The sequence below is a fragment of the Notolepis coatsorum genome, assembly GCF_963971535.1.
Source record: "Notolepis coatsorum genome assembly, chromosome: 3".
In the NCBI taxonomy this organism is placed as follows: Eukaryota; Metazoa; Chordata; class Actinopteri; order Aulopiformes; family Paralepididae; genus Notolepis; species Notolepis coatsorum.
This window is the reverse complement of record NC_140167.1, coordinates 36,014,047-36,033,712: the sequence shown is the minus strand read 5'-3', so window position 1 is coordinate 36,033,712 and position 19,666 is coordinate 36,014,047. Positions and strand designations below refer to the sequence as shown.

General features: G+C 44.4%; 1 protein-coding gene across 2 annotated transcripts; it reads left to right on the top strand.

Moving 5' to 3' along the window:
* The first annotated feature begins 567 nt into the window (after positions 1–567).
* Positions 568–19,331, top strand: ift43 (intraflagellar transport 43 homolog (Chlamydomonas)). 2 transcript variants are annotated; one of them, XM_084311032.1, is made up of 9 exons: positions 568–676; positions 2,895–2,999; positions 6,666–6,736; positions 9,157–9,192; positions 10,378–10,424; positions 16,494–16,566; positions 17,376–17,451; positions 18,712–18,774; positions 19,046–19,331. In XM_084311032.1, the coding sequence occupies exons 1-9, from the start codon at positions 632–634 to the stop codon at positions 19,151–19,153; spliced, it is 624 nt and encodes a 207-aa protein (XP_084167158.1). In that variant the 5' UTR covers positions 568–631; the 3' UTR covers positions 19,154–19,331. The 2 variants fall into 2 exon arrangements, with proteins under 2 accessions (XP_084167158.1, XP_084167157.1); XM_084311031.1 differs by having other exon boundaries at positions 19,043–19,331.
* The last annotated feature ends 335 nt before the right edge of the window (positions 19,332–19,666 follow it).

The window sequence follows — 19,666 nt, the reverse complement described above, 5'->3', positions numbered from 1 at the left end:
ATCAAGTGGACCGCAGGTGCTAGTTATGTGAGGGGGTTGTGGTTTGTTTGAGTGGGTGTCAACCATTTTCATTACGCAGGACGCAAGGACACCCAAATTCAGGCATATTAGGCCGCGGACCCCCATCTGATTTAGCCTCCCCCTGGTCCCCCATCTCATTTTTGTTGTTAGAAGTCCATTAGCTGTCAGATAGTGCCCAATAAGATGAAGATACCAGTACAGAGAGTGAACACTCTAAATAGTAAATTAAAATAGTCACTTGTATCTCTCATTGGGCTAACTTCTAGTCTAGTAAATTAAATAGTGAAATTAAACTTCCTATTTTTTTCAGGGGACCCCCCCCCTGGAAGTTGGAACTCACTAAATGACCCATGGGGAGCTATATTGTAGAACTATTTGGTTATAGATACTCTGCATAGCCCGATCTGGCATAAATAAATCTATCCGCATCATCACCTCACCATCATCATCGTCGATTGATACAATGCATCTCGATGACGGAACACTGCATGCACGGTGCCTCTCCTCATTGACGTAACCATGGAGATGGTTGCTATGTGACGCTTGTTGATCTCCAGGAAGGAGCAGTCTGGAAGAAAGCTAGCGAGCATTGCTAGCAAGCAAGGAGCAAATGGACGATAGTCTTCAACTCGGAGACACTGGAAGTGCGAAGAATGTGAGTGCCTTCTGTACCAGTTTTGTCATGGATTATGTTCTCAGAAATAGTAATACATGCATTTGAGATTATACATGATCCACGAACGGCGTAGTTTTGCCTGACTAGTTTGTAACGTTACCTGGCTGGCTAGCGTAAGTTAGCCAGCCTCTATTTGCTTCAGGCGACGGTGCAGAATGTCTACTCCTGCACCAGACAAGCCCCGATTTGGCTAACGTTACATTAATGCTACCAATGAAGCTTGTTGTCGGTCAGATTAATGTTTTGCAGAAGTGACATGACGCCAGTTAGCATAATTGCAAGTGTAGTGGATGTCTTTACCACAGCAAGTATGCTATAACTTAGCTATAACTTAGCTCAGCTGTTTGACTTGAGTGTAGCTTTGTTGTAATGCTTTGACAACCATTGAGTTGGTTTTGGAGTGTTATACAAATACTACAAATCCAGTGTCACAGTGTCCAATGTGAAGGAATGCTGTAACCCTAACTTTTACTTGAATCCAGTCGTTATATGTCTGTTGTTTATGATAACCTTTGCTTGTAGAGCAGCAGTACCAACTGAACCGGTGTTGTGCCTGTATATAAGTACATTAATAAGTCTCTGCTGTCTCTTTTTGTTCACCAACTCGGCGTGTTCGTGACGTCACTCGCCTGATCAACTTGGCGTGCCATACACTTGGCAAAAGTTATCATACAATTGTGTGTGTGGTCACGAAAACGCAGAGCTGGTGAACAAACAATTAATTATGGACTAAAAACCTGAAAATGTTTGGGGAGATGAGGCTTTGGGACAGTATGTGTTTTTGGAGAAGATTGGAATAGATTAAGTGCATGGCCTACCCAACCTCACCCTATGAGGTTGAGCAGAACAGGAGGTTGGGTCTACCAGCTAGGTTCCAAGAGCGTCTAAAAGCCTCACAATAACCCCTGCACATCCTCTCCAGTAACTTCCATGACATCATCCAGAAACGCCCTTGCTGCATCTACATCTATCTCAAATCTCTCAAATTGAGAGTTGGCCATTGCCAGAAATGCAAAGAATGTCATCTTAACCATACAAAAACATTGAAACAATATTCAGCATGCTTCCTGTCTGATTTGCTTCCTGTCTGATTTGTCAGCTCAGATATTTTCAAAGCTTTCAATCAACAGTCAGCTCACTTCTTTTTACATTGTCAACACTTCAGGTTCACTTTGTCCAGTTTGTTGTTAACCCAACTCAGCGCCTCACGTTTGTCAGACTCCACATCTTCCAGTTACTCCCAATCAACTTAATTTCAGCCCAGTTGGTTTCTTTCTCATTTTCACTCTCGTTGTGAATGTGACTTGATATTTCAGTCTCTCCTTGTCTGTTTCCTCCCTGGTGTTTAAGTTCAAGTTCTTTATTTGTCAAATACACAACAATACAGGGGCATTGCAGGTAATGAAATTCTTGTGTTTCGAGTTCAGACTCAACAGTGCACAATTAAGAAACATCAATGAATACAAGAATGGTAACAATAAGTAGTAACTACAATAAATAAAATACCAAAATGAGGTAAAATAAAATAGTACATGTTTACAGGAAGTGTCTTGCGTAAAGGTGTACATGTGCATATTAAGGTGCATGTGTCTTGTGTGTGTTCAAGAGTTTTTTTTAAGAGGTGTGTGTGTTCATGGGTTATTTGATAGGGCTATCTCCTGTTCTTGTGACTTATGGGAATAAGCTGTCCCCGAACCTGCCGGTTCTTGTGCAGATGCTCTGGTACCATTTGCAGAGTGAAAAGTTTGACTGGGGTGATTGTGAGAATGTTCCGGGTTTTCCTTCTGCACCTCTATGTGTAGAGGTCGTCCATGGCTGGCAGCTCAGTTCTGGTGATGTGTTGTGTGTGGTGTCTTCCCGCTTCTATTTTCAACCCTGTCAACCTCCATTTCTCCCTTCTTAGTACATACTATGTATGTAGTACAGGAGAAGGGAGAACAGGAGAAGGCAAGACAACCACACAAATTGTGAATGGTGGTCCTCCTCCCCCCCCCAATGCAATTGGAATAACATCACTCATTTAGGTATTGTATTAGGCCTGGTACGTTTTGGATTACATATCCTCACGACTCTGTTGCATTGTTAAAGTGAAACTAAACCACACAGAGTTGTGTTACACAGCGAGTCGTGGTTAAGAGCTTTTCACAAAGACAATCTATACTTTTCTTTTCTAAAGTCATGCATCGAATCGTTTCAGGTGGCGAAGACGGGGCGAAGAGCACGGCTCGCCGCGGCAGAGCAAACATCCTTCGAGGAATCTCGACACGTGAGGAAGTCGTCCTCGTCTGCTTCGGTGGGAGAGGTATGAGTCGTTGTTGACCGGTGGATTATCTTGTCACTTGGTCAGTGGACACGCTAAACTTTCCAGCGCCTGTCTGTTGTCATCATGGTCACAATTTCATCACACATTGAGCCATGTCAATATATACACTTTGATTTTGTCCTCTGCATGATTCCAAAGGACGAGGAAGAGGTATGTAAACATAGCACGACATAACATAGCATGGCTTGTGGTGCTGACTGACACTCTAGACAGTAACATTATACCATTTACAATAGTTTGGAATTCATTCAACAACTGCCTGGAAGCATAAACGTTGCCTTCTGTTGCCAGACCTATTCATTAACACTGAGAAGAGATGACTCGGCTACTGATGGTATAACGTTATAAACTGGTGCTCATTTGTGCAGAGAAATTGGAGTCGGTAATTTTCTGCTTTAGACTTAGACTTTTTACGATGAAGAAACCTTTAACATTGTCTGTTCCTCAGGACACCTCAGATCAGTGTTTTGTAGTAACATCCATTCTTCTGTGTGTGATACCTGACACTCTCGCCGGGCGAAGGGATTCCAGGAAAAACACAGTCCTCAGTCAGTATACACTCATAAAAGAGTTTATGATCACAAAACACCCCCTCCCCCATCAAGATTAACAGTTCCCCACAAATATTTCAGTGGCACGGCATTTTGACTAATCCCTGTGTTGTTACCAAACACCCAACCCCCTAATGTTACAGCCCACAATGTTCACAAACATTTGATTATTCCATCAAAGCATATTTCAATAACCACATCATTGCAAAATTGTTCTCTCTTGATTAATTTTAATACATCTTTCATAAAGCATCCTTCATACTATACCTAAAAAGAATATGGGGGAAAAATATAAACATCCTTGCTGTTTCTCAGAAATGCTTTCATTAAATGAGGCTATTTTTGTCTCAAACAAAAGCACAGGAAATACTCAAATCCTGGATGTAATTGTAACATACTTATACATGGGAGTGGCTCACCCATCATGTCCTCTTGATGAAGTTGGACTGGAGTCTCAGTTTGAAATTAAATAGCCCTTAGCTTGCTAGCTAAGATTCTTGCAGTTAGTTCAGGATGGTGTGGGGACTTGGGATGCTCTTAAGCTGAAGGTCCACTGACCCTCTTCATTGCCCTGAGCCCTTTCATCCCAGCCTTTGCTCAGTGACCGACCTGTATGCTAAAACGTAACATGTCAAATTTCATCCAGGGATATTAATCTGTTGAAATCAAATTAGAGGTGACAGTAAAAAAAAAAAAGACAACAAGCCATTCCAAAGTATTGGCATTCGTGGAATCAGTCCTGTCCCCTGGATTGGCAACCTGTCAGCCGGCCAACATTCCCAAAAACAAGAATTCCAGCGATGCTTTTGCTGTAGGCTAATCTTCCCAAATTAGGCCAACATCCCTAACGTAAAATCAGTATTCTCGCGCCCTCTCTGACCTGCTGTGCACATGCAATACATATTTCCGGAGTGTCGTGCGACCGGGTAGGTTTATTTCCAGTCTCCGTTTATCAACCCTGGCCTCCTCTTCCTAAAATACCCAGCTGATTGGTCGCATTCTTGACATCCTTTTAAACAAAGACCGAATTGCTTTTATGGGCTGTTAGGGCTTGACTACCGCAAGTGCCTCGGCCCAGAGACCATCAAGAGAATCCTTAAGTAGAAAACACGAGAGCCAGGCTAATTGGCGTAACCGCTACTACCATTTTACGACAGCTGTGAAGTTCATATTTGGTCATGGAGTTTTGTGGACACGGGATCGCTTGCGTGCTGCAGGCTACTTGCGGTCTTGTGAACCATCCTTTTTTTGTTCAGAGAAATTACTTTGTCTGAGGATGAATCATTTTACTGAAGAAAGGGTTTCCTGGCCTCTCTTAGCTCACTCTTGTCTTTCATAATAAAAAACGTTCATGGTCAACTACAGAAGCATTATGCATTCTGCTCCAGTAACAGACCGTTTAAACAGCAGGATCCACTGAAGGCACTCTGGTGGATTTGTGTGTTATTGATTAAAAAGACACAATTGTCATAAATTATTTCCCCATGGTTATTGTTGACAAACGCATGAATAACACATAACAAACAAACAAATACAGTAGCCTCAGCCTCAACCTTCTTTCTTAGTTTTATTAACATAATAGTTGAACAGCCTCCCCCTCCTCCGGCCCTGCTCTACGCCGACATTCAAATTTACAGATTTATTTTCTTTGGTGCAAGAACCGGCCATGAAAGATTATTTCCTCTCGCAAGAGGAACGAACGCAAGAAATTGTTCTTGGCCACTTTGTCCTCCGCAGACCCAATTTGGTAATGAGAAATGTTTTTTCCCCCTAATTCATTTGTCTACCGCTTTCCCTCGTTGCCTGAGGAATTCATTCATTCAAGTGCTGGTCTCTTGGCCCCCGGTACCCGGACCACAGATCCAAACTCAATTGACTATTTTCAGTAACTATTTTGAGAATCAAAGAATGAGAGGGAGAGGGTTGTGTTTTTTTTCTTCTCCCGCAAAGCTATTTTAGGTCAGGCTTGCAGCCCCGAACCCCCACCCCCCCGGCAGATCTCTGTGTGGCAGTTCCCACACTCTTTGTCCAGGCTCTGGGATTGGTCACCACCTAAAGCCATAATAAACAATACAATCGTGTGCATATAGGCGACTCCACACCGTAGCCAACACACCAGTCACCAGTGTTATGGGAGCTGTGCTGTGTCCATTGTTAACCTGTAACAATGTGTTTAGGTCCTATTCTATAATGCAGTAGCCTGTACTGTATACTCAGACCTTCTATTAAAGGCCAATGGTTAATATAGCTGTTGGGCCTAACAAAATTAATAGTTGGTTTCAGGTTGGTTGTCAGTTTGGCCATGGATAGGTAGGGAATTTATTTTATTTTATTTTTTTATTTTATTCTTTCCCACGGCAACTATGGATAGGGAATTTCTTTATTTAATTAAAATGTTCACAACAACATGGATGCATGTACTCTGCCAGCATGTTTAATATCCATAATACTAAATGTTTGACTAAGATTTCTATGAAACTTTATTAAAAAAAAAAAAAAAAAACGTTTTTTTTTTTTTTTTTTTTTTATATATAATAATTTTTTCTAAAAACTCATAAAATATATTGGGTCGCACCTAAATCGGCAGGGTCGGTCGGCAACCTGAAACCAACTATTAATTTTGTTAGGCCTTACTACCTTTTTAGCAAGGTTTTGGAAGACATTTATGGGATGTGTTGCTGGATCTGTTTTTGTGTTGCTGTAGAAGAGCCTCCCTAACGACTTCTAAAGAAACTCACGTGGTGTGGTTTTTCACCTGTTTATTTTGTGCATGTTTTTTTTTTTTTTTTTTTTATAGTTTTCCAAAGGATGTTATCTCTGCTGTCAGACTAATGAATCCATTAATGAAAAAAACGTTTCATACAAGTAGGCGTAGTAAGACAAAGAGAAACGCTTCATCCTAAGATAGTCATTGGTCCTTTTTGTTTGCTTCTGTATCCAGGATTAAAAAGATCACACTTTATACAAAAAATAAATACACCCTGTAGTCTGAGAGCAGCCATAGCCCCTTTACAACTGAATTAATCAGCAGAGAGGAAGAGGAGAAGTCGGCGTTGATAGTTTTTGTGATTAAAAAGTACTCGTTTGTTTTCAGGGGCCTCCTCCTAAACCGGCCAGGAGACAGGGCGGCTGGGCAGAGGAGAGCTCCGGGTCCGGCTCCGCCAAGTGAGTCTCCACTCCGCCGCTTCGCACGCCACCTTCTCAGACACACTCGGGTCGAAAGTGGGAGCAGTGGTCTGGTGTTATGTGTTATTAATGAACTCTCATGCTGTTGAATGAGCTTATTTATCAGTGCATATTTGGCACTCTGGCTGTGAATCAACAAGGTTAGAGGGAGCCTGTCTGAGCAGGCAACTCTCCATTCGTCTTCATCTGCAAGCGAGACGGTAATTGACATGGTTAATGCATCAGCCACAGGAGGGCACTGTTAGTCAGCTCGCCACTTCATCACTGGGGGTCCGGGCCACTTAATCTCCTCTTACCACCGCTGTCTTGCTCTTTCCAAGCACAAGCACAACATGTACAATTCATGGAGTCGTTGAAACAGATGGAATGTAGTTGACAAAAGATTCTTTTATTTTTTTTCTCTCTCTCTCTCGCCTTACAACGTAGCAATAATGTCTACGAACCGTGGTCCTGCCTCACTCCCGTGTGCTGTCACTGAGACTGTAACCTAATCACACTGTGGAACTACCTCTCTTGTCTTCTCCTCCATCCGCCGCCGCGCCTCGCTCTTCTCGAGGGCCTCGGCGGAGTGGAGACTGGAGAGCCTGGGTAAATGCATGAAGTCATACGTCGAAGCGAACAGACCGAGTCAATTGCATTTATTTGCGGCAGTTTTCTGCGCCGTTAGTGCAGATAAAGAGAACAGCAGGAGAACTCGATAGATCTCACTTCTCTCTCTCTCTCTCACTCTCGGAAGGTCAGCGTGTCGCTTCCCCGCGTTCACGTAACCTGCCTTGATTCCTTGAGGTCTCGGAGAGATTGGAATACAGGAGGGGTATTGAGGCTTTTATTTTTTTCCCCCTCGCACGTGCATTGATCCTTTCTGAAACAAAGTAAGTAATGGTCCCCCCTGGAACCAGCAACGACTTCTCCTTCAATGTCACCCCTCGTGCTCAATCACCACACGCCCTCCTCCCACTAATCCCGGCGCAGAAATCCCGGGGATTTGTCGATCTATCACTCCTAATTGACACTAAATGATCTGTCGGTTTATTGATGAACCTTTGAAGCCGGGTTGTCACAATATATTTTATCCCTAACAACTTTTTCCAGACAGTTTTACCATGTCTATCGCTTTGCCTTACATGAGTCTTAATCAAGGAGCCTGTAATGTGTCTTAAGTGTCGCTACACCCCCACCCCCACCCAGATAGGACACACTCCAAGGGCAGACAGGTAGGCTTCTCTGCCCCTCTCTCTCTCCGCTCTGCCCGGCTGGCCTCCTCCAGCACTCTCACCACTGTTGGTTTAGCCTTGCATACGCACAAGAAAAGAGAAAAGGAAATATAAATTATTGGCCGGGAATTTCTTGGGTATGGGATGAAAACAAAGAGACAATTTCTCTGTTGTCTTTTGTGATTGATGTCCCTTGATATAGATAAATACCTAATTACAAATTCATCACATGTTAAAATAAATGTGATAAATGACCAAATTCTGGGACTTGTCTTTCTCAACAGGGGGCTTGCTCTATATTGCTGCCCTTCTCCACTGTGTTCAGGCCCCTGAACCCAACCCAATGTTTTATAATAAATGCTCAGTAAATGTTTATATATATATATATATTTTTATTTTATATATATATTTTTTTTTACAATTTATATAGGCCTATGTCTGTGTTTGTTTGTTTTGCTAAGAAAGGACAATATCAGGTGGGGAACATTATGAAAATGTAAATTTAATGTAATATCCACAAAACCAGTAGGGGGCACTACTCAACCAGGAGACTGAGCAAGACCATTTTGCATGAAAAAGAAAATAGCAAAAACCTGCACCATAGTAAAACTTTATAGAGTTCACTGGAAATACCTGGACCATCCAAACATTACATTTTTAGTTTTGCACTATTTTCTTATGATTAGACGCTACTTAAAGTAATAATAGTGAAATAGTGTGTTTTTACTTCTCTCTCTCTCTCGCCTTCTGTGATATTAGTCATATCTGTTCCATTACGTAAAATAGTGTTGTGCTAAAAAAACAAAACAAACACAAGTTGAGGTGTGAATGTGTGAAAACACAGTGATTGGGCGCTGGGCGTTCCCCAGTCCAGCTGGGCAGTGTAAATGAAGAGAAGCTCTGAAAATAGCCCTGCGTTTCAGCAGGGGATGAGGCTGAGAAGGCACACAGGCAGGTAGAAGATACAACATTCTGTAGACCCCCCCCCCTTGTGTCTCATATAACAGGATTTCTATTATTAAACACACACAGGAATCACCGACTACGTCTATTAGAACGCTTTGGAAAGAGTGGTCCCAAATGTAAATGTACATTTTTACTATTGTTTTATTGGTTAAAAACACAGTGTGTGTCTTTCGTTTTGTCTTGACAATTTAAGCGTTTTCTTTTTCTGCTTGCGCTTAGATCTTCGAGGAGACCTACGGTGGACGACCTGGAAGAGTAAGTCCCCCCCTCCCCGCTTCATTCACGTTCCCCTCAGTTGATTGGATTAAGTGACAATTTCCCTTTATTTGATGTAGGGTAAAATTGGGGCCAATTTGAATATTTTGTTTTGTTCCCTTTCGCTCTAACGTGGGAAATGGGCCCTTACGTCTAGATTGTCCTTGGTCGCAACTAATCCGTGCCTTCCAAGAACAAACACTTAACATGATTATATACCAGCGTGACTGAGTTGTCATCACTTTTATAGCCGTCGGGAGCCAAGTTTGCCTGTTATTTTAGTGATGTTTCTCCTCCACCCAAACCCCGCACATAGATGTTTGGGCGTGAGGAGAGGCAGGTGGAGGACTTAGTTTTACTCACCATCACGGCTGGAGTCCAAGCACTTGAATGTGATACTGTCCTCCAGAAAAGTCCTCTTCGCTGCTTCTCTCGTGATGGCCGTCCTCTGTCTCGGGCCTCGTCCACAGGTACGCAGGTGTTTTTGAAAATGTGGTTTTTACTCATTACTGTTTTAGAAAAGTTCTCCGTTCAACACAACGCAGAGAAATGCTCACATGAAATTAACTGGGTGGGAGGCTGCAGGGAGCTCTCCGTGGTCCTGATTGCTGAGAAAATACTATGTTTTCAAAAATATCTTATATCTGTGTGGACAAGGCCATTAGTCATGATGTCAGTGTTTTCCGTAAGCTCCGGTTTCACCCGTCCACACCAATACACTGTATTTTTACAGTGTTTCTGAAAATCTTCACCCTGGCAGGAATTTTCAGTGACCTAAAACACAGTTTGCCTGTTGAAGAAAGGGCAAAGCGCATAGACAAATCTATGGTTTCAAAGAATACCCATGAACGTGTGGACAAGGCTTCAGTAATCCTTTTTCTAGGTCCATGCTACTCCGTTTGGGTTTGTTTCAATGTTATTCCTAGAGGTTATATTGTTCTAGGGCTTCCAGGCTGGTCACTCAGACAGCACAACTGTGGCCCATTATAGCAGCCAAGCCTTTTTGGCTGAGGGTGTGGACAAGTCCAAGTGAGGCTGTAGCAGACAGAACAAGCCTCCCTATCAGGCCCGTCATCAAAGCAAAAGAGCCCAGTCCAAATGTCTGGCTCCAGGTGATGACCTCACCACCGGGCCAACGTGTTGAAAGCATTAAATAATTAATACGCTCACTTCCTGTTTCTACAGCCGCCGCCTGCAACAACAAAGTCCCCAGGGGTCGGATGATGAAGGAGGTGAGAGCACCCTTGCAGGCCCCCCGTCCCCTGCCTCTCCTCTCACAGGCAAAGTGGAGCCCTCCAGTGCCTCCCTGCTGCATTCATCCTCTGGAAGTAGAGCAGATAACCAGGCAGTTGGATCATCGCTTTCCGCCGACACTCTCAACATATCTCCCCCCCAGTTCAAGTGTGGAGTCGTCTGTTAGAACACTGACTTTGACCACCATAGCGTGAGAGACCCCTATAAGCGCGGCACACAGGCCCTCCTAGATGAACGACACAAGTGAATATGTTCATTCGATAAGGTTAGAGGCATGGCTGTGGGGATCATTGGTAATCTCCTACACTCACTCAAGTCACGCAAAGTCCATAACATACGCCGAGTATTCAACGAATCCCTTCTCTTATTCATTGGCTGAAGTGTGGTAGGGTTTAAGTGGTTTCTGCCCCCCCCCCACCCCTTCCACACCCACCCCAGAGCGACACTGTCACAGTCAAACACACACGTACTCACACACACACACACACACACATTGCACAGGCAGGTGCTGCGGAGCGCGGATCCGGCGGGAGCGCCGCTGCTTTGACTGCGTGTGTCACCTCAGGGCCCGACTCTCCGCATAACAAACAATGTCAGGACTGAGGGGGGAAATTTCAACAAAGCGCTGCCTAGGATAATTGTTCTATTTTTCAGAGCAAAGCAGCAGGGGAAATAAGGGTGAAATTGCCTTAGTAAAGATAGGAGAGCAGAGACCCTGTTAGCACACAATGCTCACTTAAGATTATTGAAGGACTTATATACATACCAATAACAATGGCTCGGTTGGCAGGGGGCAAGGGACGCCTAAGAAGAACGTATATCGAAAGTCCTTTGGCTATATTACTCCAACTGTACACCAGCACTCAGAAAATTAAATACATGACATCACCAATTTATTTATTTAATCTATTTGTTACCGTGTAGCCCAAATCAGATAATGTACAGACTCTTTGATTGTTGTCGGAGAGGGTCAAATGATTTTTCTCAATACTTCAGGTTTTAAAAGTATTAGGCTACGTATATGAATTAAGTTAAGTATTTATTTTTTCACGTAGGAATGTCCATTTATATACAGTACATAGGTAATGGTCATCTGGATAATTATTCAAATAGTCACTTACTGAAATGTTTTGTAGCTCCTTCTACAGATATTTGTATCTAAAGCATACTTTGAAAAGTGTTGATTAAAGTGCTGTAAGTGATGTAGGCATTTTTGGCTTCCTCCTGTCAAACTAGGTGTTGCAGATCAAATATAAATTAAGATCCAGCAATTGCATATCCTATTTCTCACCTAAAGTCTTGTCAGAAACATATTTTAGTGAACCTTTTAGGTGGAAAAAGAGAAGGTTTACAAGGGCATGCCACCCTATACAACGCTTCAGTTTGCTCACCTGGCTCACGAAATTCAGATCAAACTGTCAAACCAGGCGTTGCAGATCAAATATGAATTAAGATCCAGCAATTGCACTTTCTATTTCTCGTCAGAAATGTATTTTAGTGAACCATTTAGATGGAAAAAGAGAACGTTTACGAGCAAGCCATCATGTGGGAACGAGATACCAGAAGTCTTATTTTCTGTTTACTGCCTGGGAAACTGTTTAGAGCCGGGGAAACCCATGTTACTGACCAAACACTATATCAGTGATGGCTGTCAGAATGTAGCTTATTTTAACCAGGAAATAACACGTACAGCACCTTTTTTAAGTCATTTATTTATTTTTAAATAAGCACTCACTTGCACACTTTCTAGTACCAGTATACAGTGGCTGAAAGGGTCAGATGATTTTCTCCCTGTAAGGACCCCAGTGTTATGGTTTCCTCTCAGTAAATGCCGCCGGAAAGATTATTACTCTGTGGACGGAGACCTCTTAATACAGAGCCGGAGGCAGGGGCACTGGAAATTACAGTGCTGAGGGTTAGTGAGATAGCCCCTGCGATCTTGATTATGTCCCCTACCCTTATCCCTGATGTCCACCGGCTACAAGCAGAGAGAGGGAGAGAGGGAGAGAGAGAGAGAGAGAGAGAGAGAGAGAGAGAGAAGGCTAGCCCAGTCCCCCGCCCCCCGCCTGTCACTTAAAATAGCACCACTATCACAAACACACTCGTCTGTTTCATGTCGATCCCCTTTCCGTCAGCCAGTGATCTGTTGAATATTGTCCCATAAGCCTTTCAAAATGGATTCTGTGCCGAGGTAATCATTTGACTGGACCCCCGCTTAGATTCCAGGGGCCCCGGTGACGTGGAGAGGTGTCGCGCTCTCCAAAGTCGCTGACTGCGGTCTGCCTGCCGGGGGAAGAATGTCTACATTCACAGCAAATTATCCCCTTTTGATATTTACATGCTCGAGCGGGTGGAAGCCGAACGCGACCGTGTAACCGTGATACGCTCGGGCCCCCGCTTACCGCCAGACAAAAGCAACCTTGATAGACGCGTGGGGCTCGCAAAGGCAGTCGGTGTTGGAAGGTAATGCGTGCCAGGCCGCGCGCCGAGCGAAGACTGCTCCTTCTGATGGAGTTGCCCTTTGCATCTGATAAACACAGGCTTGTTTGCAGGTGCTATTAAGCCCCCTGTTGACCTCCCGTAATAGGTTGAATTTGAAGCTCGTTTAAAAATGTTGTTCCCCCAACCCCCCCCCCCCCCCCCCCCCCCCCTTAATAATACAGTTTGCATATAGAGAATGTACCCCTTGCCGCTTCACATTGAACTCTCATAGAATTGTTGATAGTGCATTATTGGCTGAAATGGGGTAGGGGATGTGTGTGTGGGGGGGGGGGGGGGGGGGACGACAACCCAGGAAAGAACTGGACGGAGAGGCTTTTTGATGTCATTGCGCTAAGACCATTAAATTTGATTGGGGGTCCAGGGGGGACGGATTCTGCTGAACGCTGTGCTTTGTAAATGAGAGGACAAAGTGTCACCAGGGCCTCATGAATATGAAATACCCCACGCTCCGCATTTATTTGGATATCAGAAACACAGATGAATCTTGTCAGCGGCTAAACGAGTGTGGCATTTTAAATTTTTTGTTTAATTAAAACGGAGGAAAGGAATAGGGTTATCAAGGATGAGGTTTTGCGTCATCTTTGAGCGAAGTCGATATGATTTGATTCGGTTTTGCCCGGGCCTCTTCTTCACACCCCTTTGTCCATCTGTCATATTATTGCACAGTTTTTATATTTTCCTCCTTATCTCAATGGAATTCATAGGTTTCGTGAGGTTCTGGAAGTTGGGACTTCCAGAGCCACAGAGACCAGCCTTTCTTCACCAGTTTATTTGGAAGGAATAGTTTATTTCCATGAGTTTATTTTGAAGGAATAGTTTATTTCCAGGAGAGTATATTTAGAAGGAATAGTTCTATTTCCAGGAGAGTTTATTTTGAAGGAATAGTTTTATTTCCAGGAGTATATTTTGTAGGAATAGTGACACAGATGCCGAGATATTTCCTACCATCAGATGTGGACTTCCATCTCCTCGCCTCTATTTAGCTTCTCTATTGACTTTCCCACCCCTCAGGGTGCAGCACTGTGTTTAGAGATTACTGACAACCCTCCTCCTGCCCCCCCCTCTCTCTCCTCTCTCTCTCCTCTCTCTCTCTCTCTCTCTTCTCTCCCTCTCTCTCTCTCTCCTCTCTCTCTCTCTCCTCTCTCTCTCTCTCTCTCTCTCTCTCTCTCTCTCTCTCCTCTCCTCTCCTCCTCTCCTCTCTCTCCTCCTCTCTCTCTCTCTCTCTCTCTCTCCTCTCTCTCTCTCTCTCTCTCTCTCCTCTCTCTCTCTCTCTTCTCTCTCTCTCTCTCTCTGTCACCATTCACAGCTGTGAAGCGAATAAGGATGTGGAAGTACATTTCTCTCCTTCCCCCAAACCAAACTTGTTTTTTTGTGTTAGAAAAAGAAACAACATACCTGAACTGAAGACACCTGGGATGTCACTCATAATAACACTGACAATAATATTTCTAGACTAGATCAAATTTACACGAACAAGAAACCCCAAGTAGTAGTTGAAAAAAAAACAGAGTTGATCCTTGTTTTCCATATTTCCATGTAATGCAATCCTCAATCCATGAATTATTATTTATCTTATTTTCCACCCAGCTTCTCTACATTCCTTCCTATTCCCCTCTCATCTCCCTCATTCCAACCAAACTCCAATTTGAAATACGCTGGTGAAGTTCGCCCCGTCCTTCTTGGGAGCGGAGCCATCCTCCTGTCCTGTTGCGTTTGGCCAATTAAAGCGGGTTCCCACTGTTTGGGCAGCGGGCTGGGCGGCTCCTGGCACCGCAGCCCCCGCCAGGCCGCAACCGTGACTTCCGACCCCACACAGATGGGCCCGCAAGCAAATTCTCTTGCACATGGCCGGACGCCGCCCTAGTCGGAGTGGCAGAGTGGACACGGAGGTCGGCCCGCCGGCCACCGTGGGTCCTGGGGGCGGGCGGCACTGACAGGGCCCAAATGCTGGGGTAGCGGGGGGTGCTTACTGGGGAGCCCCTGGCCAGTGCCTCTCTCACAGCAGGAGGAGCTGCCGCCTCGCCTCCTGAATATTCATGGCCGCATGGCTATTGTGACAGGGCAGCGCTTATGAGGATGTAGCCGGAGAGGGAGGGGAGGAAATCAAGTGCCAATTTACACACAGACAACCGTCACACACACACACGCACACACACAAACACAGTCACACATACACATATACATATTACACACACGCACAAACACTGTCATACATACATATATTACACACACACAAACACAGTCACACATACACAACATATTACCCACACGCACAAACACCGTCACACATACACATATTACGCACACACAAACAATCACACATACACATAAAACACACACAAACACAGTCACACATACACATATTACACACACACAGTCACACATACACATAACACAGATACACATACTCACACATACACACACACATAGTCCACACATACACACATTTGACACACTACACAGTTACACGTACACACACATAATGTACAGACAGTACAGTTTTCTTTGTGATGGCCATTTGTCTATAGATCAAAAGTTGACTTTTCTTTTTCATATTGTAGAATAGGACACGGTTAACATGATGTGTGTTTTGAGTGGTCTCTGTATGTCAGATATCCCATGTGAACATGATGTGTGTTTTGAGTGGTCTCTCTCTCTGTATGTCAGATATCCCATGTGAACATGATGTGTGTTTTGAGTGGTCTCTCTCTCTCTGTATCTCAGATATCCCATGTGAACATGATGTGTGTTTTGAGTGGTCTCTGTATGTCAGATATCCCATGTTAACATGATGTGTGTTTTGAGTGGTCTCTCTCTCTCTCTGTATGTCAGATATCCCATGTTAACATGATGTGTGTTTGAGTGGTCTCTCTCTCTCTGTATCTCAGATATCCCATGTGAACATGATGTGTGTTTTGAGTGGTCTCTCTCTCTGTATGTCAGATATCCCATGTTAGTTAACATGATATGTGTTTTGAGTGGTCTCTCTCTGTATCTCAGATATCCCATGTTAACATGATGTGTGTTTTGAGTGGTCTCTCTGTATGTCAGATATCCCATGTTAACATGATGTGTGTTTTGAGTGGTCTCTCTGTATGTCAGATATCCCATGTTAACATGATGTGTGTTTTGAGTGGCTCTCTCTCTGTATGTCAGATATCCCATGTTAACATGATGTGTGTTTTGAGTGGTCTCTCTCTCTCTGTATGTCAGATATCCCATGTTAACATGATGTGTGTTTTGAGTGGTCTCTCTCTCTCTCTGTATGTCAGATATCCCATGTGAACATGATGTGTGTTTTGAGTGGTCTCTCTCTCTGTATGTCAGATATCCCATGTTAACATGATGTGTGTTTTGAGTGGTCTCTCTCTCTCTGTATGTCAGATATCCCATGTTAACATGATGTGTGTTTTGAGTGGTCTCTCTCTCTCTCCTCCTCCCTTCTCTCTCTCTCTCTCTCTCTCTCTGTATGTCAGATTATCCCATGTTAACATGATGTGTGTTTTGAGTGGTCCTCTCTCTCTCTCTCTCTCTCTGTATCTCAGATATCCCAGTGATTCCAGACCTGGAAGAAGTACAAGAGGAAGACCTCACCATGCAAGTTGCAGCTCCGCCAAGGTAGTGGAAACCTTCAAAATTAATCCATTCTTACCCCTGCAAGACCCCCCCCCCCCACACACACACACAACCGGACCCCCCCCCCCTCTCTCAGATCCATGTACGACCTTTAACCTATGTCTTGAGATGAGGTACGTTGGGTCAGTAGTATCTCACGGTGACTTTGACCGTTACCTCCGGTGGCATTGAGAGTCAGTACCCTGGCATATTGGTCTGTTATGCAGAAACAACAGTAGGGTGTGATTTATGTTACTCTCTTAGCGGGGCCCTTACTAACGGGGGGCCCCTTTTGATTTACAGGGCAGTGGGAGACAACGGCGACACGTGTCTGCTATGTAGCGAGGCTACGACAGCAGCGGAGGTTATTAGGCCGGGGCTCGCTCTCTGTGCGAGATAATATCCACATTGAACTCATTGCGGGGGCAATGTAGCGTGTAATGTGCAGTAAGTAGGACTGGCATGCGCTGCTAGGCCCTGGCCACTCCGAGAGCCCCCCCTCTTAATTCCAGCCCACAGATAAGCAGCTGGGTTTCAATTTGAGGCGGTTACCACTTGGCACCCATCTCCCGCTCTCTCTGGTCTTTAATGAAGTCTTGTTGCCCCAGTGCGCACCAGCTCCAAACTTCTCCAAAGCCACTTCGTACCGTAGTCTGGATATAGTGGCATTTAAAAGCGTTACGGTTAGGACAATTGTTGGTTCTCCTGTTCTCTATGCTGCCCTCACGGAAGCACTGCGCTCTTGAATAGAGAAAGACTCTTATACTGTGTTTAACGTCCTGTGTGTGAAACATGGCTCCTCTCTGCCATAGCGTTCAAGTGAACCGAGTGATGACCTACAGAGATCTGGACAACGACCTCAAGTACTACTCTGCCTTCCAGACTCTGGTAAAGTCCCAAGTTCTTCTGCTTTTTCCTGCCTCTTTCAAGAGGCTCACCTGTCCGCTCTAGTAGGGCTGGGAGGTATACCGAATATTTAATTTAATTTCAAACCATTATTTGAACTCAAAAGGCAACTGAGGTTCCCCTTATTTACAGTCCCGTCGAGTGTACATACAGAAATAAGCATATCAAATCATAACAATAAGACAAAAAGGGGAGGCAAAAAGTTAACTTGAGGGACTAGCCAGTCACTAGAACGTGTTCCATAGGTTCCAAAATTCCATTCCAATAATGATGTAGTATAAGGAGGTAGCTTACCAGTAAGGGCCTTAAAAATGAACAAATACCAGTACAAATACTCTTGTCAGAGAGCGCCAACCAACCTTCTCATAAAGGACACAGTGATGAGTGTCGTATCTATCATTAGTGATGAATCTGAGGGCAGAGTGATTCAGCGTCCAGGGATTTAAGGGTTGAGGCCGCAGCATGCCGATAGATTACGTCACGGTATACCATCATGGATCTATGCAAGGACTTTTACTAATAACGTCATCAATATCATATTTTTAAGCTAATCAAAAAAGATTCCTTGCAGCAGTATTAAAATGTAAAGGACGAGGCGGCGTCATCACAGAGACCCGGGTTCAATTCCCGGCAGTGGTACCGGTCGCCAACTACTACTCTGTCGTCCCTGTGAACACAATGGTCAGTGTTTGTGGTTTGAGTCCTGGTCGTTGCAACAGCGACTCCTACTGGTCGGTCAGGTCCCTGTTCAGCGGGAAGGGGCTCTGGGGGAGAGAAACTCCTCGCTGTCAGGTGAAAAGAAGCGGCTGGCGACTCCACATGTATCGGAGGAGGCGTGTGGTGTAGTCTACACACCCTCCCCAGACCGGCAGTAGGGTAGAGCAACGACCAGGAGGGAATTGGCATGACAAGATTGGGGGGTGGGAGAAAAAGGTGTAAAAGGCAGGAAAGGAAAGGAAAGGAAAGGAAAGGAAAGGAAAGGAAAGGAAGGAAAGGAAAGGAAAGGAAAGGAAAGGAAATAGACCATACAACAAAATACAACAATACATACAAATATCATATTACATTGTAATTTGTACTGGAAAGCTACTATCAAATACCATTATACTGTAAATTATTGTGATATTTTGGGCATATCGCCCAGCTCTAGTTGCAACCAACCAACATCGAAAACACCTCAGTTTTGGGAGCTTCTATTTACTGCAAGCCAAGTAGATTCTCCTCCCCTCTCTCTTCCTGTAGGACGGGGAGATTGACTTGAAGCTCCTCACCAAGGTTTTAGCGGCGGAGCAGGAGGTGATGGAGGTGAGTGAGGTTTTAGTAAATATAGCTCCATGCACTCCCAGAGAGCGACCTGTCCAGCTGTTTCTGGAGCACCAGGGGAGGTTGCCACACTGTCTCCCAGGTAATCAAGATTTATGATGTGTACATTAACACCCCCTGCTCTCTCTCTCTCTCTCTCTCTCTCTCTCTCTCTCTCTCTCTCTCTCTCTCTCTCTCTCTCTCTTTCTCTGCTTCCTCCACCTCCCCTTTGCACTTGGAATCTTCGCTCTCTTTCTCCCTCCCTCTCTAGGAGGATGTGGGCTGGGACTGGGATCATCTGTTTACGGAGGTGTCCTCAGAGCTGCTGACGGAATGGGACCAAGGAGAGAATGAGGAGCAGGCCTCTCTGCCTGTAACGTGAGGAGGAGGCTACCTCGAGTGCTCTCCTCTGGGACGTGGGTGCACGTCCACGGCCCACAGAGGGACCTTCGAGGTCGGATACAGTAACGTACGATTGTTAGTACCCCAGAATTTATATATTGTAAAATATAACTTTGTATATTTATTGCTTTTTGTATAAAAGAAAATAAAGCTTTCAAATAGTACTTTGCATTGTGTCATCTGCTTCTATAGCTTTCTCCCATGTTCTACTGGTTAAGGTATTCAAATGGAATATATTTTCCCTGCTATTTGTTTACCTCCACTAAAAGGCTAACTGAGTTGTTCTGAAGAGCCCCTCTGAAAGTAGCTAGCGCAGATTAAAACAACATGTCCTCCCAGTACGGCCAGCATTATCAACCCACTGCGACCTCATACAAGTCCAAGGTTGATAATCAGCTAAGCTGAAATCCACTTGATTGTGTTCAAATTAACATTCCTCATTAAAGCCTACAACCTTATTGTTATTGACCGTGCCATTGACTTTATCTTCCAG